Raw genomic sequence first — 27,395 nt, forward strand, 5'->3', positions numbered from 1 at the left:
AATGCCGATGTTTTACATTTATGAAATTAAAAGTTCAAATTGTAATTCTTTTGCTCTACCAGGGAGGAGGGATGAAGATTAATTACAAAAGGTTTGGCGAGCCTGTCTACCCATCCTCATCCAGCACCAGTCACATAGTTCTCCTGCCAGAGAACTTCCGGGTTTCAGAGACGGCACAGCCAGTTAGTCGGAGAGATTTCTTGTCTGTGCTGGCAAAAGTGACGAGTGTGATGGTGCGGGCCTCTTACAGCACAGAACGCAGCGCTGTTTACAGGTGGGTACGGAAACATGTACACATTTCGAAGTGTGCCATCATGACGTATTGATCATACGCTGTAAAATAAATCATTATATTAAAATTAAGCTTGTAAAATCAGAAGTTTTTAGTCTCATTTAGCTGTAGGAAACAAAATTTTCGCTCAGAATCAAGACTCTGAGGCATCTCCTTCTTATAGCCTGTGAATATCACGGCTTTAACCTTGTGCAATCTAAACATAAAGATGGTGGTTTTATAGGTGAAGCTTATTGCCGTCTGAGAGTAAAATCTGCCTGAGAGAATGAACTCGGCTCATAAAACCTCTAAAAGACTTATCAGCAAAACTGCCCTGTTTACACACAAGCTGTATGTTTAACTGTGAAGGCGGACAGACTCCCAGTATGCTGTATGATTTTGCTTGATATTTGTATTTCTGTGCCCTCCGTGTGCAGACTCCACTCATTTTCTATGGAGGTAGCAAATCCCGCTGCTATAGGAGAGAGGAGAGCATCAGCTGTAGAAGTGTGTTCTTGCCCTTATGGATATGGTGGAACTTCTTGTGAGGTAAATACACACCATTTATCCATTTGTGTTAACGGCTTATCCAATGGGCACATAAGGCTGGTTGGTTACATACTGTAGCACTAATGCATAGAGACAACCGTTCATGCTAACATTTATACCTACAGTCAATATAGACACAAGCACATAGAACAAACAAGATGCTACCAGACAATAAAACTTATAGAAGGGATTAAAAACAAATATGACAAGAACAGAACCAAAACTATTTAACTAAATTCAATATCCAATTGGGCCAAGAGATTAGTAAAGATCTCTGCTTCAGATGGTATTGTTGCAAAATGTATCCTGAATAGAATTAGGTATATTACACATAGCTAATTATTCCATTTGTATGACAAAATAACATCCAAAGGTGGATAGGTAGACTTACAAGTCTACAAGAATCAACCCCAGTTACTGGATACAGAGCCGTCTGGACATTAGGTGGAAGTCTGAAGCTTTCTGCAGAACATGAAGAAAGTTGTGGTTACCTTTAATTTCTCTGGAGAGCGTTGCTGAAAACCTGGAAGCTTGTCTCTTGTGAAAACACACATTCTTTGACAAACACTTTTTTGCAAGCCATAAGTCAAAATTTGGGGTTATTATTTTGAAATTTCAACTTTCAAATTTCAATAATAACCATACGTTGTTTTCTCAGACGTTTGAATTGCTAAGACCTAACTTTTTTAGATCATTTTAACTTATGAATGACAGTTTAGTTTTGTTTTTTTTCTAGTTGTGGGGAAAATATTTTATAGTCTTGAGTTCATGCAGAACCGAATAAGACGTGTGAGCATCGCCTCAGCGGAGCAACATTTGTTGCACTGAAAGGGCATTGATGAAAAGATGTGGTTCAGTTTTGTTTGGCGTAACTGCATATCTTTGGACTGTAGCGCTGTGGAGTGAACCCATGCATCCACTGGGAGTACATGGAAACTCCACACAGAAAGGCTGTGGAGGCTGTAGCTGTAAGATGGCAGGTCTAGCCACTGCACTGCAAACAAGCACAAATAAACAAAAAAATCATTCAAACACAAAGAAACATTGATTAGAAAAATTTCCAGTGCAAGAAAGGATTCTTGAAAAAAAAAAAAGAGTACCTATTCAAAAGATTGTAAGCCCGCACTGAAATGTACGCAGTCACTTAATGATGTTGGTGTGTATTTCTATGTTAGAACATCACATGTGTACTTTTAAATGTGGCTAATGCTAACACATGTACAAGTAATCCCTGTGAGCCACAAGTAGAGGCTTCAATTTGTATCCTGCTATACTGACGTTAACTCAGGATGCATTTCCTTAAATGGTCATCAACTGAAGGCTTAGACACCCATACATACAAACAACAGTCTCTTTCTGTAAATGTTTGTGCACAGTTTTGTGCTACAGGCATTTAGTGTACTGATTCCTTGATATACTGTATGTTATGCTTGGTAATACTTGACTGCACTTCAGGTGGAATTTTAGTGCATTCGTTTTTCATAAATACATCAAAAAGAAGTGTCCTTATTCATGATAACACCTTATGTCCACGCACATATTCCAGATGGGATTTTTACTCAAAGTGAAACGATGTTTGTCTGTGTAGCTTTTAGTTATCCAGATCATGGTAGCTGGAATGAGCTCAGAAAGAAAGTGACTTTTTTAAGTCCCGTGAAGACTTGGTTTAAATACCTGGAACTTTCTTTAGAACTCAAGAATCCTCTTGGATGAGAGGTGAAACATCTCCACGAAACCTAAAGAAGTCCTCTCCATTTCTTTCCAGGCTCCTCAGACAGATGGTTGGAAATGTTGTGGATCAGCTTATATTATCTGGGGACTGTTTAACTAGTCTAAAACATCCAAACATATCTCAGAACATAATTTTATTCAAATTGTATTGTGATTCCTAAATTTGTCTCATGGAGATTTGAATTGCTTTATTCAAAGAAAACTGTAAACAATAACACGAAATTACCGTTTAGTCTCAGAATGCAGCTGATGCGCTGTTGTTTTAGCTGACAGCATCATGCTTTTGAAAGTCACACACAAGCGCACACGAAAAATATTCCAAGTGTTGCACTCAGAAACACACACACACTTGAGGTGCTAATTAGAGGATCACCATGTAATTACTCTACGCTACAGCAGCTTGAAGAAAGACACTCCGTCTGGCTTTCTGTATTTTCTAACTTTGTGATCCTGTGTGTTTCAGGCGTGTGCGCTTGGTTTTCGGAGGGTAAACGGGAATCTGTATAACGGGGTGTGTGAACCTTGTCACTGCCATGGACACACAACACAATGCCATGAAGTCACGGGGCATTGCTTGGTAAGTAGCTTAGTAGTGGGTGAATTATGTCACCTGTTTCTTTTTCATTTGTATTTATTATTTATTACTATTGCTTTTATGTGTTTGTTTTATGTGTAAATTAATACTCAAAGATCTAACCCTATTTATCATCATTAAAATGTAATAAAGAGTAATGAGTAATGAGTTCAATTTTCTTTATTTGTTTGTTTTGAAAAGTCTCATTTCTTTCATTAACCGCATTCTTTTTTTAATCAGTAATTAAGGGAGTTGAATTGTTTATTTGGAAGCCGTGGATTACATGTATTCATATCTTTTCAGTGTTTTTGTTTAAAATGTGTCCAATTAATTGAGGAATTGCAGAAAATCTTCCAAAATTGGTTGAGTTAGCTGAGTGTGAGAGTTTTGAAATGAAAGACACTCGGAAGCTAAATGCATAACTTAATATGGAATACATAAATGAACTTTTATGTATACAAAAGAGTTTTTTTCTTATTAGTTGAAGTCTCCCCGGATTTGCCATCTAGTGGTGAAGGCAGGAATTGCAGTGTGAAATGAATAAACATTCCAGATTGGCCTTCTTATGTGCATCTGCTCACATGCACCCACCCCAGTCTGCACATTGCCTTAGGGTTAAGCTGTCAGTTACCATCGCACATACACACACCAGAATACACACACAACACACACATACACAGCGATCTATGAGTTTTGTATTGCCATGTTATGTTTCATTATAGATGAGGAGGATGCTGGGATGTGTCAGGGGGAGGCCAACACACAGAAAAAGACAGTCAGACAGGCAGGCAGGGAGGCGCTTTCTTTTTCTCTGACACACACACACACACACACACACACACACAGAGGAAGACAATTTGACGTGAACTCACTCACAGCACATAAACAACCTCTGTATACATATTCATACACAGTGAGTGGCAGACAGATCTGCACACAAACACACCTCTTTTCTGAGGAATTTGATTTCCAGCTCGGGTTGAATGACTGAATGATGCCATGGTTATACAGGTTAACACACTGTGTATGTGTCACATTGTGATTCACCATTTGGGATGTTTGAGCTGAGAAAAAAATGATTTGGAATAAGGTGACATATAAATGCACAGACTAGCTCAAAAGTACCACTGGCGCTTCAGCTGGACATATGAAAACAACAAAGATTTTGGCCAATAAAAGAGCTGTCTATTATAGATACAGCATAATTTTACGGTTTAAAAACTCTTAAACTGAAATCTTCAGATTTTCTATTTTACGTTCTCAGTGTTGAAGAATTTAGTCTTATTAAATAAGTCGTGATGCCACAATTACAAAAGAGCACTAATGGAAGTAGAAGGTTTTACAGCATAAGTGCAGGTTTTAATATTGAGTTTCTCTCTGGAAGCAACTTCTTAATTCAGATTAAAAAGATGCAACAGAAGAAGCATCGCTGTGTTTTGATGTATGAAGGTGAAGCCTGCCATTAGAAACCGTAGGGTGTCGAGGACTGTCGATTTTTAATTTCAGAGAGTTTTTTGTACTGCCACTAAATCTGGCCTTAACTATGTTGTTTGCAGCCTTCACAATTTTGCAGGTAAAATATTGTTGGGTTGACTGTTATGATGTTGGGTTTCTGTTAAACCATTTCCTGTTTTATTTTGGAATTCTTTGTCTGTTTATGTTGTTGATTTTATTTCCTGTCTTTGTTAGTTTTCCTTGTGATTGTATGCTCTGCCCTGATTAGTCTCATCTGTGGCGTTCTTCATCCCTGTTTCCAATTAGTCATCATTTACCTATATGTGTGTGTCTGCAGTTGTTTTCATCTTACTTGCCTCATTTACCTAGACCTCATATTGTTGTCACCCTGCTGGGCATGTGACAAGGTTGTGAATGTGATAACTGGAGAACCGGGTGATGTAGGATTTTGAAATTCATATCACAGTTGCATCTACTAAAATCTTCAGATGAATTTGAATGTCGGTGAACTTGACCTCAAGGTAAAGGTCAGAGATCAACTTTACAGAAAATCTTGTGAGCACAATAAACTGAGACCAACGTCACCTAGGCTTTTCAAACTGATATCATAGGTGTGTCAAGGTCAGAGGTCACCTTTTTACAAAAATCTGGTTCTGCTGGTGTTGCTTGTGTTGCCAGGATTTTCTGGTGTAGTTTTGTATGCAAACCACCCCCACAATGGCAAAAAGCTCCAAAGGTGTGAACTGTTTACTTTTTATCTTTCTAACCTTTAACTTTTAGAAACAAAAAAAATATTATGAAAAAAAAAAGCAGATCTGTTCTAACGTCTTTCTTTCTAGTTTCTTTTTCTTCCAAGTCTCAACTTAAATCATCCCCTTTTACTATTAACTGCACATGTATGGCTTGACTCAGTATGGTACAGGTTCAGTTCGTTGTTCTTCCTGTCTGTCTTTAGCATTTTTGACTGTTGGAAATTATGCAAAGTTCGTCTGCAGATGTGTATAACATGTACGCAGCTAAAAAAAAAACTAAAACAAATACTTGAGAGGTTTTTTGTTTCCAAGACAATTCCTTGTTACTTGAAAATAAAAAATAGGTCTTATTTGGAGTTTTTTCCTTCCTAAATGACTCAGAACAGAACAATAGCACAATGTTGTTGAGGTATTTTTATCATTGCACAAACTGCTTAAACTCTTCTTTGAAATTGCATCCTCAGAGAAATTGACTTGCTCTCCTGACTCAAATGAACTTTAACCCATTTTTCTCCCCCAGGACTGCTCCCACAACACCGCTGGCCCCTACTGTGACACCTGCCTGCCAGGTTACTATGGCAACGCCACCCATGGGTCACCTGCGGACTGTCAACCCTGTGCCTGCCCGCTCAATATTCCCAGCAACAAGTAGGTTCTGAAGACCCTGGGGTTAATGCAGCCAGGGCAGCACAATTTAATCAAATGCCTCAATCTATCACTGTTGACCCACCTGACTCTGCGGTCCCTATTTCTCTTAATAATCTCCCGTCTCCTCCTGACACTCTCACCATGTTTTTTTTTTTTTTGTGTGTGTGTGGTCTTTAGAGGTTATCGCCACAACTAGAGACTTCATCACTCTCGGCGGGAATATAATTGTAATGACATTAATGGAAATATCATCACCACAGGTAGACTCATAAATATAAGTGGAGAAACATTATCCCTGTGGGTGGAAATGTCATTGTCGCTGTTAGAATCAACATAATTTCTACTAGGAGCCTTAACACAGTAGAAAATGCAAACCTCCCACAAGTCATTAAGGAATTGAAAACCCTTTAGCATTATATTCCTCTCATATGGAAAGCTACTCATGCTGTGGCTACATCACAGACTTGAATGACAGATGCTCAGATTACACCACACAACAGTTTTCCAAAGAGATGCAAAAATACTACCAGACATGAAGACCTTTAAACCACAGCTATTAAAAAAACATACACATTGATATGTTGTCTAGGGGTAGGCACATTGCTTGGTTACTTGCGGTTATTAAATTGAACTCCCTCCGGGACCACACGTGTTGATAAAGTTTAGAAAAATCATCGTTTATGAGAATTTATTTACACACGTCTGCTTTGGTTTATTCATGAAACATGCACATAGTACATAAATGACATCATTTAATAGTATTTTATGTTGTTTTGAGTTTTTGGGGGTTTTTTTCTTGCAAAGATTTTTTCACAAAGTTGAGTCATTAAAATCAAAACTACCAGCCGGTGTAAATTTGGATAATCTTTCCTTCAAGGTGTCCTCCTCATACATTTTTGGTGCACTTCAGAGCAAGTGTTATTATTACGTTTCTCTCTGGAAGTCCAATTTTGTATCCTGGCACTCTCTGCAGTGCACGCAATGTCCGCTCTTCTAGCGTGTCAAAAAGCCAACATTTCAACTTGAATTTTATATAGGCGAATAAGGGAAATGCTGCTAGCAGCGAGTGAAGGTGTGTTGGTGTGGCCAAAAAAAACATGCTGTACTCTAGCACACTTTTGCCATAGTTTGGTCTATTTGAGCGGAGTGCCCTCCCTCCGGATGTGTCAGTAGACTGCTTGTTGAAAGCCTGATCATGGAGGACAAATTCACAGGGCACAACCCTGTCAAAAAATAATGAGCGTGCTCCTACTCGTGCTTCTGATTTGATGTGCCACCTTTAGACTTGTGCACTTCAGACTTTTTGACTGAGAACTCCTCTTTGGTTTCTGAGTCACAGAGCCAGCCGTCATCTCCTGTGAAGGTTCTTGAGATAAAAGGAGGGTTAGTATGATACTGAAGCTGAATTTGAGGTCCATGGTTAAGTTGCAAATGCAAAATGGGTCTTCCTCAGAGCAATATATGAATAATAGCATCACTGGAATTGGTGTAGAGAGACGCTCATGCAAAGTCCAATCTTATAAATTCAAAAATTGTAAAATAAATTATGCAGTTAATTTTTTTAGTAAATGTAAGAAATGATCAACTTCAGACAGAGCAGGTTATATATAGACATTTTATTTTTATATTATTATATTATTGAGCCGCAGATTTTCTAAATGACCAGGGTGTGATGCTCTATGGGACTTGCATGGACAAACAACACAGGCAGCAGCAGCAGCTGAGAATTCTCATGCAGTCATGACATGACATATTCAAAACCCTAAGCGCTAAAGTAAGACACAACTCTCTCATACCTCAGGCCTCCACACCACCCTGGCAATAATAATAGCTTTGAGAAGCCATGCCTTTCACCCCCCTGAAAATAGCCATCCAGTCCCTTATGTTTACCAAAATAGCTAGTTAGATTGTTCCACTTATCTGTAATGTCTGAGCTCTTATGAACATCTGATGAAGTGATTAGTGTCAACAGGGGAGAAGACTGGGGTTTTTAATCAAATCAATAAAAAAAACTGCTTTGTTTTTGATTGCTGTTCTTTTTAATTTATGCCTGGGATTAATTCTCTAACTGCCAAGGACACGTTTTTGTCTTTTTTTTCCCCTTTTTTTAAAATTCACTATAGTTGAATGGAAGTTAATAGTCAATTATGTATCCACGCAGGCCTTAAAAATCTGCAGATAAAACTGTATATGTCTGTTTCACTAAGCATTTTTCCCCGCCATTACGACCTAAAATTGTGCCAAATTTTTCCAAAAAGTATAACACGGCCTGCTTTTTTTCCTATTATTTTTATTATTATTTGTATTTTAATCTTGGTATTAATCAGTTTATCAGCTTTAAAGATTATTTATTTTAGTAAAATGTGTTTTTTATGATTTTTCTACCTTGGCAGGAGCCTTTCCCAAATAATTCCTGGTGATGTCTTAAAAAGTGATTCACACATTTCTGATTTTTAGGATTTGGTGTTAAGCTTTGATCTGATATATCAGCATACTATAGTACCAGCTTCAGGCAAAATATAACAGTATGTCTACCCTTGATTTTCTTCTGCCTTAGTTTCAACCGTACTGTAGTCTCATTTTCAGTTTCTGGCTGTATAACTGTTGCCAGGTTAAGTAAAAACACTGATCTTCTCATTTCACTACACTATTCAACTGGAGAATATTCATGTCTCCTGTAATTCGTGTGATGTTAATTTTGCAGATACCACCTTGCTAGATATATTTGCAGACCAGTGACATCCTTCCCATCCTGGCCCTTGCAATACCACTTCTAAACTGCAGCAGCCTCCTTCACCTAATGATCCACACGGCAAAATCGGATAAGAAACATAAAAGCACAATCCTTAAAGGCGCTTTAAAACTGCATCACTTTAATGACCACCAGGGGGCAACTCGTGTGACGCGAAATAACTTCTTCCTCAGGTTCCTTGCTCTGTGACATCAGTAAACGCTTAGCAATAAAGCATTAAAATGAGCACAGCTGCAATTTGGCTGTTTACAACTTTATACAACTCTTCTCATACAGCTATGAATTATTTACATTTTATACAGAAAGTGTTTTTCAGTGTTTGTTGTCCGCATACTCTGGCCAATGAAATGTTATTTGTAACTCAGTGAGCCAGCACACAATTAATGAGCCAGTCAGTCAGCTAGTGAGTCAGTCTGGTGCCTGGAACCCGAGCCAGCAGAACTATCTATAGTTTTTGGAAGTGGGAGGGTGAGAGAAAGAGGGAAAGAGACTATCATTTTACTTTGTCGCTGTCTCTTTCTCTCTCTCTCTCTCCCCCTCTCCCTTGGTTCGTTAGGCTACACTTTGTAGGGTGGAAGAGGGTTTTTGTAGTCAGGATTGGTGCATGTGTGTGTGCAAAACGGAGAGGAAATTAAAATGTGTGTGTGAGTGAATGTGTCATTCAAAGTGCGAATGGGACTGGGAAGAGAAAGCAGAGAAGCAGGTGTGAATGTGTATATGAGGAGGCAAACAATGGCCTTAACTCGCCTCTGTCTTCTCTTCTTCTTCCTGCCTTTTGCCACACTGGGACAACGCTACCAAACTCATCAAAAACTTCAACAACAATCGCAACAACTTCATCTTGGGAACCATGGTAGCTTCAGTCCAACCTGCCACTTGAGTCAAGACGGAGAGCTGCTGTGTGATCAGTGTCGGCCTGGCTACACAGGACCACGATGCGACAGGTAATGCATTCAAACCAGCAAAGTGTGTTTCATGACCAAATAGTGGCACTATTAGATGTACCCAACTCTAAGTACTAGAACGTAAACCAGACTTATAGTCAGTTGTTAATTTTGTTTTTTAATGAAAACGGAGAAACTACTGCTCATTAACTGTTTCTTGAGTACTCTGTCTCATTGTCCATCTATTTTATTAGCTGAGTGACATTCTTGTTCCATTAGCTATGGGCTCACCAGTGCAAAACTAATGAGAAAAATATTTCTCTCTGGATGTGAGGCTTGTTGAAACTTCAGGCTATACTGTCATGTTATGACATGCACCGAGTAAATATAGACGTTTCACCACCCAGGCTGACTCAAATACAGTACATTTGGTTTGTATTAAAATAAAACTGCTCATAGTTAAAATTCTAAAGTTCTAATGTGCTGTAAGAGTACTCTTCATTATGTTTGTTTTTCATATAAATATATATGAAAAAGCATTTAATAAACTTCCGACAAAGCCTTGTTCTTGCTTTTTGCTAGATGGAAGGGGCCTACCGGATGTTTGATGTGCTGATCTGATTCATGTTTTGTTTTTGTAAGCTTTTATGAGCTTCTTTAGTGACAAGTTTTTGGAAGTATTTTTTCTTCTTCTTTTTTACACCATAGCCTGGCAACCCAGAAGCTGTTTTCTGTTGTATAAATTTATAAATCTTTAATAAACTCAGTTGTTTGCACTGTCGTCACATAGCAAAAGAACATCATTACTCATAAAAAGTGTTTGCCCTGGGCATGTGCTGATTTCTTACATTCTTAAAATTTGGTGTCTAAAGCTCAAAATGTGTTCGTAGTAATCATGTTCTATAATCAAACTAGTGCACTTCTCTTTGCACTTCTCAACCACATTCATTCATCTTCTTTTATTAGATAACCTATGGCAAATTTAGAATTGCCAATTACCCTTACCCATGCATGTGTTTAGTCTGTGGGAGGAAGCCAGAGATGGGTGCCCAGGGAGAACCCATGCAAGCATTAGGAGAATATGCAAACACCACACTGAAGGTCCACAGTAGGCAGCTTGATTCAAACGTAGGACCTTCTTTCTGTGAGGCATCAGTGCTAACTACTGTACTACTGAACTGCTCTTCAAATCTCATAGTTCTACCTTGTAAAGCAAATGATTCGGTCTTGGGCCTGAAACATTCTTAACCTCTTATTCTCGAACTTTAAATGGGTAATAGGTCAGTTCACTGGCTTGGAGGCAGTTTTGGAAGGGAAGCAAGCAAATGGGTCACTTTTTAGAAGTCAAATTGGTGCTGTAGGAGGAACTGAACACCAGGTTCAGGCACCCGACATTCATCAGACCCAAGAGGTTGGTATAGACAGAAGGACGGACCGTGTGTAACAATGCCCCTGCTTAACCAGCTAGCCCTAATGGCACTGGAAGGTTGGGCCCATCCTTGGAAACAAAAGCCATGAGTGCCATGAGAGTGTGCACATCTTGGTAGCAGTAGCAAATATTCAGTTAACAAATTTAAAGGTCGAATCTTGGCTGCTCGGTTGATGGGAACGTATCAACCATGATGTAAACCACTGAGTTTCTGGTGTTTGCCATTGAAGTCAACTGACCACTGTCTCTAATGCCGCATAGATTAGTGTTTACATTTTCAGCTTTTACAGCTTTTACAGATATGCAAGGATATGTTCATATGTTTTTCTTAATGAGAGTAACAGATTAATAAAACAACTTAATATTGGTATATTTACACTGTTATTTATAAATAGTCTCAGTCTCAAACATTTGGGCTAATATGATGACAAATTCTGCAGTTGCAGTTACCCGAGCTTTTCTATTTGTTGCTGCTGGAGGATGCGGCGCCTCAGTTCGCTGTCCTGAATAGTATGCATGCCATGCATTCCACATCAGAATCTCTCTGTCTGCCTTTGAGTCTTTTTATAAACCTCATTTGCCACTGGAAAGTAAACTGACTCATTGCCAGCTCTGTCTGTCACAGAGTAGCATCTGCACCACATTGCTTTCCAGCCACTGTGCAATATGGCCTCGTGCTGGAACGTGGCCCAACCAATACAATTTGACTCCTCCACCTTTCCAATCTACTTCTGTGTCCGTGTATTAATGAGTGACCACATGGTGCAGTCTGTGTTTTTAATTAATCCTAAAGTAGGAAAAAGCTCATAATATAGTAAACATTCCTTGTTGCTGCTTTTAATGAATTTAGAAGATGGTGTTTAATTTTGGAGAGTCTGTGTGTGCCTGTACATGTTTATCTTTTGTGCCTGTGTGCCAGTAAATTTATGGATCTGCAGCTGAATATACAGAAGGCATCTGTGTATACATTCTCCTATCCACATGCATGTGTTGTTTTGATCTCACACTGCACAGTCTCATAACGCACAGGAGCTGATGTAATGGGAAATATTTTATTACTAATGACAGCATTAAGTAGGTAATCAGCAGTTGGTGTTTCTTGTTCTATTAGTCTAATTGATACCTGCTATGCACTACCTGCCATTACACTTCATTATCTACAGTGCTTTTGTTGTTGTTTGTGGTAATTAATTGTAATGCGCCAATTTGTCTGTATTATGGGCTTTAACAAAATAAGCTGGTCTATTCCGCCCATGCTAATAGACTATCCACTCACTGCTAAGTGATTCTGCTTTTCAATTTCCTGTCCATAAACAGTCATTTAGAATATAGCTGAAAGCTCTTTATTGCAGCTGCTTAACAAATGTAGGTTAAAACACTTTGAGTCACGGGGTGCTATTTAGGTTGTGCCAGTATGTTAATGGTCTTGCAGATAAGGTCTTTCATTTGTCATGTTAGGTGCTTGCTGCCAACTAGCTGATATGATGGATATAATGTACTTTAATCGATCACCCTCTCATCTAGAATGCAGAGGGATTAAAGTGAGGGTTATTGTTAATGTTGTCGTAATACTACTTATTGATGTTAATGTTAAGAGATGTGCAAATGTAATCATATGTCAAGCTTTGCTGTACGTGTGAGTAAAAGTAGAAACTGTAACACGGAGGCTGCTGGAGGCTCCAAAGTAACATTCAAAAATAGAAATGAAGACTCCAGGAATTAAGTATCTGTTACTTAATTGACGCATTTTAATTGACGTATTTAAATACCTTGTCTCTATGCCGGTTTATGAAGTTTGTCTCAGCTACTCCTCACATGACTGCAGGTGACTAAATAAGTAAATGAGTGGAATAGTCAGTTCACATGGGATTGTTGCTAGTAGTATTAAAATGAGTGTTGGCAGAGCATTAGTTCAGCATTACTGGATAGCAGCAGATTAATTGGTGCTTTGGTTTTAATGAAACTTTTCAATGCTAAGTTCAGACAATTACTGTATATTGGATTTGATTGACAGTGGCCTGTTAGCAGCAGCAGCACCATCGCAATTATCATCAAACTTGAAACAGCCCTCTTCAACCCGGGGATGACACCATAAAGAAATGCGTTTAATCAGAAGCTTTTTGTGAACTACGAAAAGTACTCTGACAACGTTTTATGGCTTACTTTGTACTTCATTGAACGTTATAGTAAAAAGCTGATTCCAAAAATGATTTCCAGGTGCTGTTAAAGCACTATAGTTTTTCATATAGCTAATTGTTATTTCAGGATTTCAGATTGTTCTTTTATGAGGAAATTAGTCTAAACTGGTTGATGGTGCAAATTTGAGCATTGTTTTAGTGTCGTTCTGTTTTAGCCTGTGATGGAATGATTAAAAAAAGCTTTTAAGAGTTTTATTGACAGTGGAGACGAACATAATTAATGATTATATTAAGAAGAAACTGAGCATTTATTCCCCTATTGTCGACTCTCCATTCATCACTCTGAGAATACAACGCGAATGTTACGATCCAAGCCCGTCTGCCCTTCTCTATCTCGCTTTACAAGTTATGCCATACATTTCCTCCACACTCTGATGATTTTGACCAGGTGTTTAACCCCTCCAAAAATATCAACTTCAAGCACGCTAGACTAACCACTATAAATACCTTCACTTCCTCTTGAGGCCCAAGTAACTACACGTATGCATGACTAGAATAGAAGCCCTAACATCTGAATTCATCTCGCATATAAGACTAAATACAAACAGCTCATCTCAACTCAAGAAATAAAAATGCTGCCAGTAAAACTGGGAAGATGTGCAGACATGCTTCAGAAACATACATGTGCACATACACACACACTCGGAGTGGGAAGGAAAGCTAATAAACCAGTTCTATTGAGTACCAAGGAGGGTCAGTGGTAATAATGGCTGGCTGCTCTTGACTCTTTCCCTCACTCTGTCCTTTCCTACCCTCCACCCCCACCCACACCCCCTCTCTAAATTCAATTCTCTTTTCAATGTGAAGACCTTTCCCCTCTCTCCATCTCCCTCTCTTCTCTCATCTGATCGCTCTCCCTCCTCCCTTTCACTTTTCTCTGTCCCTCTTCCTCTCCTCTTTCATCTCAATTCCCTTTTCAGCCTGTAGAGCCTGAGCTCAGCTTTGGCCGGCCTTATTTGGTTTCAGCGGCTCGTGTGACAGCGCCGCTTTCTCAGGTTAATATATTTCCCAGGCCTTGGCCATCTTCCTTTTTATTAATCAAATGAAGTTATTGAAAAAGCAAAATATTGAAATCCTGAACTGGTTTGACAGTTAACACATTTACTTGTTCTTGATCAAGGGTCCTAACGACCCTTTGGAATTTTTGTATCCATGAATGATGCTTAATTTTTGCTAAACATAAAGAATCCATCACAAAAACATCACTTGGTTTTTAAGACCACCTGTCATAAAAACAAAACAACACAAACTAAACATTTGCTGAACTGAACTGATGTTTTTATACCAAAATTTGAGCACAAATTTGAAAAATAAATCAAGAATAATGTTTCCACAATGCAAGTTAAAAACTATAATTTAGCATCTTAATCAAAAAATAAAGTGCTTTAATTCTTTCCCCACTTTTTTTTTTTTTTGGTAAAATATCAAATTTGAAAATTCACGGATAATAATAATTAGGATCATTTTGATTAAAGACCTTAAAGAGCGCACCCTGGTGGATTCACCAATACGGAAGCATAAAAAATTATTTATTGTTAATTTAGGACAGCTTTGGCATAAACCTTACTATGGCTGGTGGACGAAAAAAATAGGTTAAAATAGGTTATATGATTTTTATGATTTTGGTTTTTAACGTTACAAATAAATTTGAAATGAACATTGCAGGGTTTTTTTTCGTAGTCTGACTTTTTGTTTCCAGTTTATAAATGTAGTTCAGACAGCAATGCTTTTATCTGAGTAATAGCTGGGCAGCCTGCAGTAAACATCCTGAAGTTCACTGCCTAAAGCCATTAAATCTCCATTTAAAAAAAAAATGTCTTCAAGGGTTTACTTTTATAAACTTTAATTTCTATGCCCTTTCATTTCTGTGGGTTTGCCCTGTAGCTCTTTGGGTGTTTATATTTGTGTAATGGGAGTGTACGTATATGAATAATTCAGCTGGACTGGTATCTAAGCAGTTTAACTGGTCAAACAAATTATATAACAGTGCTCATAGTTCCTGTGGACATTTGCTGATGATTTTTAGTTCTTGTGTAGATAGAGACTGGATTTTGGCTTCTGTGATAGTTTGGCGCTTTAATTATTAATTGTGTATTCAAAGTGTTTTATAATACTGGTGCTAGAAGCTGAAGTAAACAATATTTATATTTCCCTGCTTTTACCTGCTGACTCATACGCAGTAGTTGTTAGATGCGAAAGAAAGATAGAAGACAAGGTGACCCACTGTGTATTTTCTTTCAAACTTGAAAGCTGAGGGGGAAAAACATATTTTCAAGTGTTATTTGGGATATAAAAGCAGAGCAAAACTGTATTTTAAAGATATTAGTGCAATACCTGCTCCTTCAGTAACAGAGAGAGGGAGAATAACAGGATGGCATCTTGTTGGTGCAGCTCAAAAGGGTAAAGCTTGGATGTTAATCAGGGTTGAGGCATTTTAAAAGCTCCTGTATGTCGAATTTTATAGTTAGACAACTTCTGCTGCTGGTATAAGAGTTGGTATATAGAAAATGTGACAGTTTTTACAGTCAGTTTCAGCCCAGTCATCCTCAGTGGTGCTTTTTAATGCTACCTCTAGGAGTCAGAAACTTGACAGATTACAAGTAAAAATCTGCAAAACCTTGATGCAGAAAAATATTTGTGGGTTCACTGGCATGTCTTCTATCTGCATTGTACAAAATATTTCACCTTATTCTCTTATTATTACGTCTCCCACAGGAAGCTGATCGGTTAAAGATGATGTGAAACTGATTTATCCATCTCTTGGTATCTCCACTGATTCTCAGATGTTCCAATGGATACTATGGTCAGCCCACTGTACCAGGGGGATCCTGCAGACTTTGTGATTGCAATGGCAACCTGGACCTTTCCATACCTGGGAGCTGCGATCCAAATACAGGCCGGTGTCTGCGGTGTCGCCAGGGTTATGGTGGCGAAGCTTGTGACAGCTGCGCTGCAGGTTATTGTGGAGACGCCATCATAGCAAAAGATTGCCAACGTAAGTAAGACGACAAAAATTTAAACAGAAATCAAGCAACTGATATACAGTCATGGGAAAAATGAAAGCTTCTGTTGAGCTTTGTCTCTTGCTTGTTGCATGGCCCAATTTCAGACAGGCTTTAGCAGTTGTACAGATGGAGTCACATCAGTATTATAGATATGTTTATTTTGTTATTAGTATCATTATTATTAATAGTAGTAGTTGTGGTGGTGGTGGTGGTGGTGGTACTAGTTGTAATATTCGGTTTTAAGATATTTTTACATTTTCTAACACGGCCAAAGCTTCACAATTTGTTTGTACTTATTTTGTGATGCAGTTCTAAATTTGGACATAAAATACAGACAGTTTCATGAATGAAATTACTCATTTGATTTTAATCATTTGTGCACCAAACATTCACTCTCTGATCTAGAGCTAATTTTGCTGGTACATCCACTCCAAGGAAGACTATTGTGAATCTTTTCATTTGTAAATAATCGTTCTCGCTTTCGAATGATAGATTTCAAATGGTTTGAAAATGGCTTCATAACCCTTCTCAGATTTATGGGCAGCAACAGTTGCTTCTTTAAAATAATTTCTTTTCTCCTTGGCATTGTGTTAACACACACTTGAATGCTCCACACCAACAAGCTGCCAAAACCTCTGCTTTTATAGCAGTGGTCACACTTGCTGATGATCAATTAATCAAATGCATTTGACTAGCTGTACTCAGCTGCTACTTACCCTCTTAAGTCCCATGGACTCAGGCAGTTCTTCTGCATTTTATCTTAGCCTTTGTTAAATAAATAATATTAAGAGCTGCTAAGGATCAGATCTGATTTGATATCTAAAACCTTAGAACTGAAGGATAATGTTCTTCCCTTTTACCATGAAGGTATGTTAGTTTATATCGCTGTAGTATTTCAGTAGTTTTCAAACTTTTTGTGGCCAAGGCACACAAAAATGTCTGCACGGTGACATTTTATCAGTTGTTTTTTTGATTACACAGTCAGACGAAGGCACTTCTTCTTGTGGCATCTAACATGATATTTGGTTACCTGGTTGTTCCTGATACAGTCTCATAATTCCCACCATCCAGCAACTGCATGAATTGACCTAGTTGTCTTTGACAGAAGGCCTTAAGATGTTTTTTATTTCCTTCTGTGCATAAAGAGTATAAACATAGCATACTTAGACTTAACTTCAGACATACCGGTAAACCCCAGCACACCATTTGTGAAGCTCTGGTCTAGAGGAAAAATAAAACCCACACGTGCATCGGGTCTGAGTGCATTTACACTGCAAGCACTATTCACACACATTGGTGTTCACTTGCAGGGGAAATTTTAGAATTTCATTATCCTGTCCATGGACATTTGGACCATAGACCACTACCAGAGCCACAGGGACCCCTGACTTGGTGTATATATCCAGACATCAAGTAAAAATCTGATTCATCTGTTTTGGTGTAAACAGCACAAATTTAATATTCTCAGTTCTAAATTTGTTTGCATGTTGTTCTAAATCACATACAGATCTGTTTATTTCACAATGGGACCTCACTGAAATCTGAATTCATCTCACTCTTGCGTCGCTCATATATCTCGAAGGTGCTGGAGATTACCTGCTCTGGAGTACGCCCTGGAAAACAAACCCAACAGAGGTTTTATGAGCTTTGATAGTTTGTAGTTGCTACAGTGCAGACAAATAAAAAACAGAGCAGACATTGAAACTTTGAAAAGATTTTTTTGTTTTTTGCTTTTTTAGACTGAACTAATGTTTTGTTGTCACAGCAGCTGTTGTTTGTCTAAAAGTTACATTGGTCCTCGTTTACGATGGCTATCCACTAAGGTGGCACTTCATTGTATGTTTCAAAAAAATCTCAATTTTTACCATACAAGGTTCTCATCCTTTCATTCTCTCGAGAGGCAGGTCAAAATCTTATCTAAATCATAGTTTGTATAAACATGATAAATTTGCAGCCCTCATTTTTAAAATTTCAAAATTGATCACTTTGGTGACTCCTAGTGTCAGAAAGAGACACTGCACGCCACTGCGTCGCATCCCCAGCGTGACCCCTGGTAAAAGTGACATATTGACAGGACCCATCTGTCAGTAAAGAGTTTATTATCATAATGATTTTAAAGAACCTGCAATAAAAAATAACACTCAGGGCCTTAAAGATGGAAAATATAATTTGGTTTTCCTTCATTATAGAGAAAGTCAGCAGTGCAGCTTGTGGGTCTCAGCAGGGTGTCTCACTGTAGAACACAATTTCTTTATGAAACTCAGTTTTAGCTAAATGATACTTTTAAGCCTTTCTCTGAAACATTCAGTGGATTGTACGCCATCTGGAGCGCGCCTGTATGTGTGTGTGTGTGCATCAACGAGCAGCTGTGCTAGTGGGAGGTGTGATGTTGGAGCAGCCCACTGACTCCCAGCTGTGTTTAAGATTTAAAATAAACACTATACCTGTAAAAATGAGGTGGTGAGAGTGGAAGAGAAAGAAAGAGATGACAGCGAATACAGATGGCACTTGTTTGTGAAAATCTTCATTAAAACCTGTGCTGTTTTTTAAAAAAAGAAAAAAAAAAAGAAGACAGTGGTGTGGGTGGGTGTGGGGAGGGTGGGGTAGGGGAGACAGATCAGCAGAAAGACACTTCACAGTGAGCGATAGACAGGCGGACTGATAAACAGACAGATAAAACTGTCAGCCCAGCACAAAAGCAGGCAGACAGGCTGACAGAGGGTATTAATGTGTATTTGATAGTTCATTGTTCTGTAGTTGTTTCCCCTCTCCACCCAGCTAAATGGTTATTGATTAATCAGCCTGATCTATTGCTCTTCCACAGTGCTGATCGGCTGCTTGTGTCTGGGAGATGGAGAGTTGTTATTGATCCTGCATGAATGACAAAAGACCACCAAGAATTATTAAAACACAACAGCTCTCTCTCTTGCTCCCTCTTCTTCTGCCAGTCTACCTCTCTCTCGCTCTCTCTGTGATTGCTTCCCTCTCCCTGCTGCTCCCGGTCTTAATGAATTTTATTGAGTGGAGCAGGAGAGTTCAGGCCGAGTCCATTTGCGCACTATTAGACTGTAAAAATCCTTTACTTTTTCTTTTGATGTCAGAGTTCTCATCTTCAGCCATTTTCGCCGCAGCCTTTTTGTGTCTCCCCCCTTAAATAGTGTTTCGCTTTAATTCTGTTGGAGAATTGAAAATGGTTTGATTTTGCAAGCAAACTTGACCACAAACCAATTTGTCTGAGGAATAAATTTCAAGAGAACTCCTCTGACCATTTCTCACATGGGGGGGGAATTCATTTGAAAGTTGTAGAAAAGATATGTCAATTGCTCCGTCGCACATTTGTCCATGGGAACAAAGTGAATATGTGGTAATTCAATGGCGTAATTACGCTTCCTGTGTATCTGACACTTAATGAATGTTTCATAGATGTTTCTAACAGTTGGTCAATAAACTCTTGAGGGATCTTTGGGAAAACTCACAACTCTAATTTTATCACTCCTAACGGACTATTGAGTGCAGAGGCACAGGCACTTTTCAAGGGACTGATGGGACCAGAGAAATACTGCAGGAAAATAAAATCCTCAAACAAGTAAGAAGTCTGGACTGACTATGTTTTAGCCAGTTATTTTTTTACATGTACATTAATAGTGCCCCACCATGTATAAGATTCAGACTTCCCTGCCTTATGCTTACTTGACTTCTGGAGATTGCCTGTGGAGACTACTGTACCTGCAAATAATTTCTTTCAAGGGGTTTGTGGCTTGAATTTCTCCAGTTAGACTCCCATCTTGAGCTCTAGATGTGAAAAGGAAATGAGAAACACTTTTCTTTTCTTTTCTTTTCTTTGAGTCAGTCAAACAGCTTAACCCCGGATGCCACCACTTCATGTGCTCAGTGGTCAGCAGAAGTCCCTTTAAAATAGTGCTTGCTGCACTATACCATGAAAAGAAAATGTGGCTTTGGTGGAAAACAGGATGTGCACTCAGTGGAAATCATCTAGATAAAGACTTGTAGAAATTAGAGATGGCACAATACCACTTTTTTATGTCCGATACCGATATCATAAATTTGGATATCTGCCGATACCAATATGAATCCGATATAGTGTTTTTTAATCAATAAAACTGTTTTTTAAATATCTTGCTGCATTTTGTATAAGTTCATACTCAAGTTTAAATAAACAACAACACTAAAGCTATTGTGTTATACCTGTATGTAAAATAAAAATACACTGCACCCAAAATATTTCATAGTTCAGCAATACTAATCAATCAAATAAACTTAAACCTACTCCATCCTTCCTATTCTGGAGTACTTAGCAGGAATATTAAGCAGCCTAACTAATAGGGTTGCAAACTCCCTGCAAAAAAAAAAAAAATAGGGAACCACCCCCCCACTTCATGATGCTTAATCAACGTAATCAACTTTTGTTTGATGCAGTGTAAAAAAAATGCACACAAATAAATTATTTTTCAAGAATAATTAAATAGATTCAACATCTTTCTTCAACAGAATTGTAGACTGCACAGATGGTATCTTCCCAAAGGAAAAAGTAGTATAGCTTACTAGAGTATATTAGACTTAACAGTTACTATATACAGTAATGGACTTCTATACATTTTACATCAGATTAAAACTTTGGGTGTAAGATTCAGATAATTATTTATTAAAAGCTAGACATTTTAAATGAGAATAAGAAAGAAAAGTATGTCTTTGTGCCCCCTTTTCCCTGTTCATGCCCTATCGGCCCCCCTGGCTAAACTTTGCTAGATCCGCCCCTGCACAGAGTTACCAGGCATTGGCTGTAGAGATTAATCCTGGTCTAGAATTTCTACGTTAGAGATGGACGATCCGATATTACGTATCGGTCTGATACTGACTAAATTACTGGATCGGATATCGGAGAAAAATAAAAAATGTAATCCGATCCTTAAATATCAAAAGCACCTCACAAAACTGCCGTAACTCATAGAACGTAGCACGTAGCAGTTGCTCACGTGATAGAGCGGCTGTGGTGATTTGTAGCCTCGCTACAAACCGGCATTTCATCTCCGAAAAGTATCCCGAGAGAAGTAAAGCAAGTGTGTAAGTCCATCTCTGAATGTTTGTAAAGCATTCCTGCGTTAAGCTTAACAATAGTCGACTGCCTCTTCTCTGCTGCTACTTCAATCATGAAACTGTTAATGATCAGCTGATCGGCTTTTCTGTCGCGAGTCTCTCTTTTTTGTTTTTGGCCCACTTTGCACCAGAAAGAGGAAACCAGCGGCTGAACAACAGCAGCACGTTTAAGCTTGATAAGCTGTTGTTAGAATTTATTTAATATTACTTTCTACACCAGGATCTTTTTCTACGTAGCTGACGGCTGGTAACTGTGCAGGGGCGGATCTAGCAAAGTTTAGCCAGGGGGGCCGATAGGGCATTAACAGGGAAAAGGGGGCACAAAGACATACTTTTCTTTCTTATTCTCATTTAAAATGTCTAGCTTTTAATAAATAATTATCTGAATCTTACACCCAAAGTTTTAATCTGATGTAAAATTATAGAAGTCCATTACTGTATATAGTAACTTTAAGTCTAATATACCCTAGTAAGCTATAGTACTTTTTCCTTTGGGAAGATACCATCTGTGCAGTCTGCAATTCTGTTGAAGAAAGATGTTGAATCTATTTAATATTTCTTGAAAAATAATTGATTTCTGTGCATTTTTTTTCACACTGCATCAAATTAAAGTTGATTACGTCGATTAAGCATCATGAGGTGGGGGGTGGTTCCCTATTTTTTTTTTTTTTGCTGGGAGTTGGAACCCTATTAGTTAGGTTGCTTAATATTTTGCTAAGTACTCTTTAAAATACCAGAATAGGGAGGATGGGTAGGTTAAGTTTATTAGATTGATCAGTATTGCTGAACTATGAAATATTTTGGGTGCAGTGTATGTATACAGGTATAACAGAATAGCTTTAGTGTGTTGTTTTTTAAACTTGAGTATGAACTTATCAAAATGCAGCAAGATATTAAAAAACAGTTTTGTTGATTAAAAAACACTATATCGGATTCATATCGGTATCGGCAGATATCCAAATTTATGATATCGGTATCGGTATCGGACATAAAAAAGTGGTATCGTGCCATCTCTAGTAGAAAGTAAATAAATTCTAACAACAGCTTATCAAGGTTAAATGTGCTGCTGTTGTTCAGCTGCTGGTTTCCTCTTTCTGGTGCAAAGTGGGCCAAAAAAAAAAAAGCGACAGAAAAGCCGATCAGCTGATCATTAATCAGTTTCATGATTGAAGTAGCAACAGGAGAGGGAGAGAGAAGAGGCAGTCGCTCCATATATTGGTTGTTAAGCTTAACGCGGGAATGCTTTACAAACATTCAGAGATGAACTTACACACTTGCTTTACTTCTCTCTGGGATCACTTCCTCGGAGATGAAATGCTGGTTTGGTAGCAGGCTACAAATACACACAGCCGCTCTATCACGTGAGCACACTGCTCTGACGTGCTATGGTTATGAGCCGAGTTACACTATGTCGCAAGTTTTGTGAGGTGCTTTTTTTGATATTTAAGGGATCGGATTACATTTTTTATTTCTCTCTGATATCCGATCCAGTAATTTATGTCAGTATCAGACCGATACGTAATATCGGATCAGTCCATCTCTAGTAGAAATGTCAGGCAGATAATCATCTAAACCAAATGCCTGGTATAGCTCTGATGCAGGGAGATCCGATGTCAAAAATCTCAAAAATCTCAAAAAACTTGAGATCGTAACCCTGAAATACATATTACATGTAGTAGTGCAGATAAAACTGGTTGAATTTGGGACCAATCGGATGCCTCATTGATGGAATTGCATCATCTTTTACACAGCAGTTCATATAAAACATGCATTCATAGCATTTAGGCTCTCTAATTCCCATTTTTATTTACATGTTTATCATTTTAAAATTATTATGTAGCACACATGCAAGCAAAACCCTTTGGAGTGATGTGCATTTATGGTGTGGCCATCCTCTAGATAGGACACGCCCACCAGGCCTACCTGAAACCCAGTACTCAGCCACACTCACAGACACACCCACTTGCCTATACATACCAGGACAGGGAATCACAAGAACAGCAGCAGTGCAGACAACACACATCACAAAATCACAGCAATAATTATAACAGTAGTCCACACTGCCCACGGACCCTGAGTCCCTGGAGCTGGGTCCGTGACAACTAGCCTCAATAGTATAAAGAAGAAAGGGCAGGTAAACTACTGTATTCTCCCAATTATGTAATTGTTATGAAAAAAAGATACATAGATACAAGGTTTCAAGATCTAATATTTACGATATTCTGGTCTTTTTTGGTCTTTTTTTTTTTTTTGGTCTCATTTTCCTCATGAATAGACACCCCAACTGAGTCCCTGGACACATACCCAGTATGCACATTGGAGGCTGTGGTAATTCATTAAAAGATGATGTAAAAGGACAACATGTGATGCTTAGTAAGTTCAAAACGAAGGCCAGAGTAAAGGAATTGTTGGAGATGGCTAACAACGTCTACTATTACAAGTTATAGGGCATGGTGTCCATGGTAAAAATTACAGGGGATATTCCTGATTTTTTTCATAGTACCAAACACTGGCATTTCTTTGGGGAAGAATGCGCTTTTACACTGGCACTTTGGATGCCAGATGCACAGTAACTAACCCTCCAGTTGGTTAATCTGACAGATTGATGATTGCTGAGTAACAAAACAAATTTAGTCTAAGAAACATTTACTTTTCCAACACTGAAAAGAGGGGAAAAAATGAAGTAGTGATTTATCCCACAACAAGGTCCACATAGTAGCAACAGACAGAACAGTCCAGATGGTTCCCCAAGGGTGAAGCTGGGGAGGTGAGACAGAGTACGAGAGAGTGTGAAACAGAGGCAGGTGTATGTGTGCATGTTTTCTCGCATGTTTAATCAGCCGTATGTGTGTATTTACATCTGCATGTATGTGGCTGAGCAGGTGTGCATGTGCATGGCTTTCTGCAATGTCCGTTATGTATCGTATGAATGTTTCTGCATATCTGTGTGTATTTCTCCATCTCCCTGTCTCTATGTGGGGGCATGTGTTGTGAACCCCTGCCTCTCACCTCAATTTCCCATCCCACAGTCATGTCTGTCCTTCTTCCTCTTTTATATCTAAGAGGACAGCATGACAGAAGGCAACACAAACTACAAATACCCACTGGTGTTTGTCCAATGTGATGTGTGCTGTTAATTGCAGGGTGTGTTTACAGATGGATGTGGTTATGTGTGTTTTTAAGCATATACGCATTTCCTTCTGACAGCCCATCTACCTGATACAAGCTGTGATGTTCAAGCTTTTAGTTGTATGGATAAGTGGTTGAATGGCAGGGTTATGTGTGTCTTTATTTACTTTATTTATTTGAGTAATGATTTAAACACATTTTATTTATTTATGTATTATTATCTCAGTAGGGATATCGGGACATAAATCTTAAATAAAAAATTACATTCATGCAAAGTATTAGGAGTAAGGTTCTAAAGAGTCATTTTGTGGGAACAAAATGTGCTATATCTTGAATTTCTTATGCAGTGCTGTGCAAAAGTCTTGATCAGTCCCTTATGTCTTTATATTTTGCTAGGAAAATAGGATGTAGGCACAGAGATTGAGACAAAAATACACAGAAATGCAGTATATAAGAGAAAAATAGAATGTGTACAATTCTACGTGCAATCCTTTTTTCTTTGCAATTGAGAGGTGCTCAAATAGGTGCTTGAAACATTTCTATTTTTTTTAACTGAGAATTTTGAAAAATGCAGACAACAGTTTTCAAAATTCATTCAACCCACTAGACTACAAAAAATATTTGAGCAACAGAATATTTTCTCAGAAGTGCAGTGACCAAGTGGATATCAGCAGTTAATCCTGAAAAGAAGACCTTAAGCAGTACCTCTTATCCGACCCACCATAGTGTTAGATAAACGCACTCAGAACATGTGTTATTGTTAAATATGCTTGTTCTCAGTCTCTCCTGTCTTTTCCTTTCCTGCAGCGTGTCAGTGCCATACTAATGGTTCTGTTTCTGAGGTCTGCAACCAGGAGACTGGAGAGTGCCACTGTAAGGAAAATGTGCTTGGACAGAAGTGTGACAAGTGCAGGGTAAGTGTAAAGTTTTCTCTACTGACATCCCTGGTTTGTGTTGATGGACTTGTAGACTTTAATTATTTCCAGCTCTATCTCTCTTTTTTTTTAATCTTCTGTTTTTTCTTTCTGCAGTATTATACCGACAGAGTATTTCACATCTGTGTTTTTATTTGAATTTATCTTGCTTGTCTCATCACATATAATGTGTTTTTAACCACTGGTATACAGAGTACCGACAGGTCAAAGCTGATTAATGTGTCTGCTGCTGCACAGTAAATGAGGTATTATAAGGCAGTCATGACCTTTAGGTGCTTATATGTCATTGTTAACCTGTTTCTGCAATTTCCCAGCACCTACACAGTTTTTACTTCTAACACAACCTAAGACCCACATGCAAAGCTTTTTCACAAGAATTGGTTTACAGTTGCATTGACAGTATTTGCAATATTTAACCTTGTGTTACCCTGTATTTCAGTTAGCCACACAACACAACAGCAGTGTAATTCGTTAGTGTGTAGCCTTGACTTTTTTTAATTTTCTTTTTAACTCTACTGTTTTTATTGCCCTGCTTTCTTACTCCTCCTTGTCTATCTATCCTCCACTATCTGTATTCTGATTGGTCCAGCCTAACAGCTGGTGGGATGCTGAGCATCAGGAGTGTATGCCCTGTCGCTGCAGCCCTTACGGATCTATTTCTCAGCGCTGTGACGTTGAAGGCCGCTGCATCTGTCGCCCTGGCTTCGTGGGCCGACGCTGTGATCTCCGTCGCCTAGGTTACGAAAGGCGGGAGACACGGCGGCCCGTGGAGCGCATCTCGGTGGACTCTGCGCAGCAGAGATGGGGGGGAATAACCCGCACGGGTGGTTGTCCCAGGGGCGCATATAGGCCTAAGGCACGGGTAACACGCGCTGCATGTGGATGGCAGTGGTGTGTTTTTAGTAGCATGGATGTGCTTTCGAGATAAACTCTCTTGGTTAAATATATTGTGGTTTTGGTTTTAAAGCAGTGCACGGCAACGGAAGACAAGTTTATATATAAGGGTTTTGTGAGCATGGCTCTTCCTCTGTGTGTGTGTTTCTTTTAATTCTGAATGTAATCAGTAAAATGTCATCCCTCTGAGTAACTCGAGATGTTTGTTGGGGCTGAAAATTGGCGTCGTAAATGTCAATAGTTTTGGCAAATTATGATGTTCATGATGTTTTTTTGTTTTGTTTTTGTTGTTTTTCTAGAGTAGACACAATAATGAAGCTATTTTTTTCTTTTAGTTGAGCTTTTTTTCTTTTTTGTTGTCTTTTTTTTGTATGATAACTTCTGAAAAATACCTTTGATTAAAAAGTATTGAGTCAGGCTTTATATAATATGACAGTTTAGTTGGCATGGAGATGTCAGATAGCTTTCAGAGATCTATAGCAGTTTTTAGGCGGCCTCTAAGCTGAAGACTGATAGAAAATAAAGGTGACTGATTTTGCTAATTTACAGACAAATTTTACTCTGCTTTGCTTTGAATAGTTCATAGTAAAATATATATATATATAGTTATGTATTTCATATCGGACCTTTATTTAGCTGCTTGTATCATATGTCTAAAAATATTTTAATGATCCGTTCATAAATGTTTGCTTTCTTCTTATTGGTTGCCCCTCACCTGGCTTGAGCAAACAGAATGTTTTTCTAAAGAGATTCAATTCAATTTTATTTTATTTATACAGCACCAAATCAAAACAACAGTCGCCTCAAGGTGTTTTATATTGTAAGCTGGATCCTACAATAATACATACAGAGAAAAACCCAACAAACCCCCTATGAGCAAGCACTTTGGTGACAGTGGGAAGGAAAAACTCCCTTTTAACAGGAAGAAACCTCCGGCAGAACCAGGGAGGGGTGACCATCTGCCAAAGAGAGATCTATTATATGGTCTTTAATACTTATATCCAACGTTATATATTTATAAAGATGACCCACAAAAAGGAAAAGTAATATTGCCTCTACAATTATTTCCTCAGT

The 27,395-nt window shown here is 38.4% G+C and overlaps 1 protein-coding gene across 10 annotated transcripts in view; it reads left to right on the plus strand.

Moving 5' to 3' along the window:
• The window catches only part of lama2 (laminin, alpha 2), a 235,175-nt gene that overhangs the window by 122,817 nt on the left and 84,963 nt on the right, over positions 1-27,395 (plus strand). For 6 of the 10 annotated variants that reach the window (XM_042222720.1, XM_042222717.1, XM_005935361.3 and 3 more), the window contains exons 16-23: positions 63-274; positions 709-820; positions 3,015-3,128; positions 5,853-5,980; positions 9,590-9,676; positions 16,027-16,238; positions 25,300-25,406; positions 26,017-26,283. In XM_042222720.1, coding sequence (XP_042078654.1) covers positions 63-274; positions 709-820; positions 3,015-3,128; positions 5,853-5,980; positions 9,590-9,676; positions 16,027-16,238; positions 25,300-25,406; positions 26,017-26,283 — 1,239 coding nt within the window. The remainder of the gene's footprint in view (positions 1-62; positions 275-708; positions 821-3,014; positions 3,129-5,852; positions 5,981-9,589; positions 9,677-16,026; positions 16,239-25,299; positions 25,407-26,016; positions 26,284-27,395) is intronic. The other 4 variants (XM_005935367.3, XM_014337832.2, XM_005935368.3 and 1 more) reach the window with 1 other exon arrangement.

The sequence above is a fragment of the Haplochromis burtoni genome, unplaced genomic scaffold (genome assembly GCF_018398535.1).
Source record: "Haplochromis burtoni strain Fernald_Lab_line unplaced genomic scaffold, NCSU_Asbu1 Contig_92, whole genome shotgun sequence".
In the NCBI taxonomy this organism is placed as follows: Eukaryota; Metazoa; Chordata; class Actinopteri; order Cichliformes; family Cichlidae; genus Haplochromis; species Haplochromis burtoni.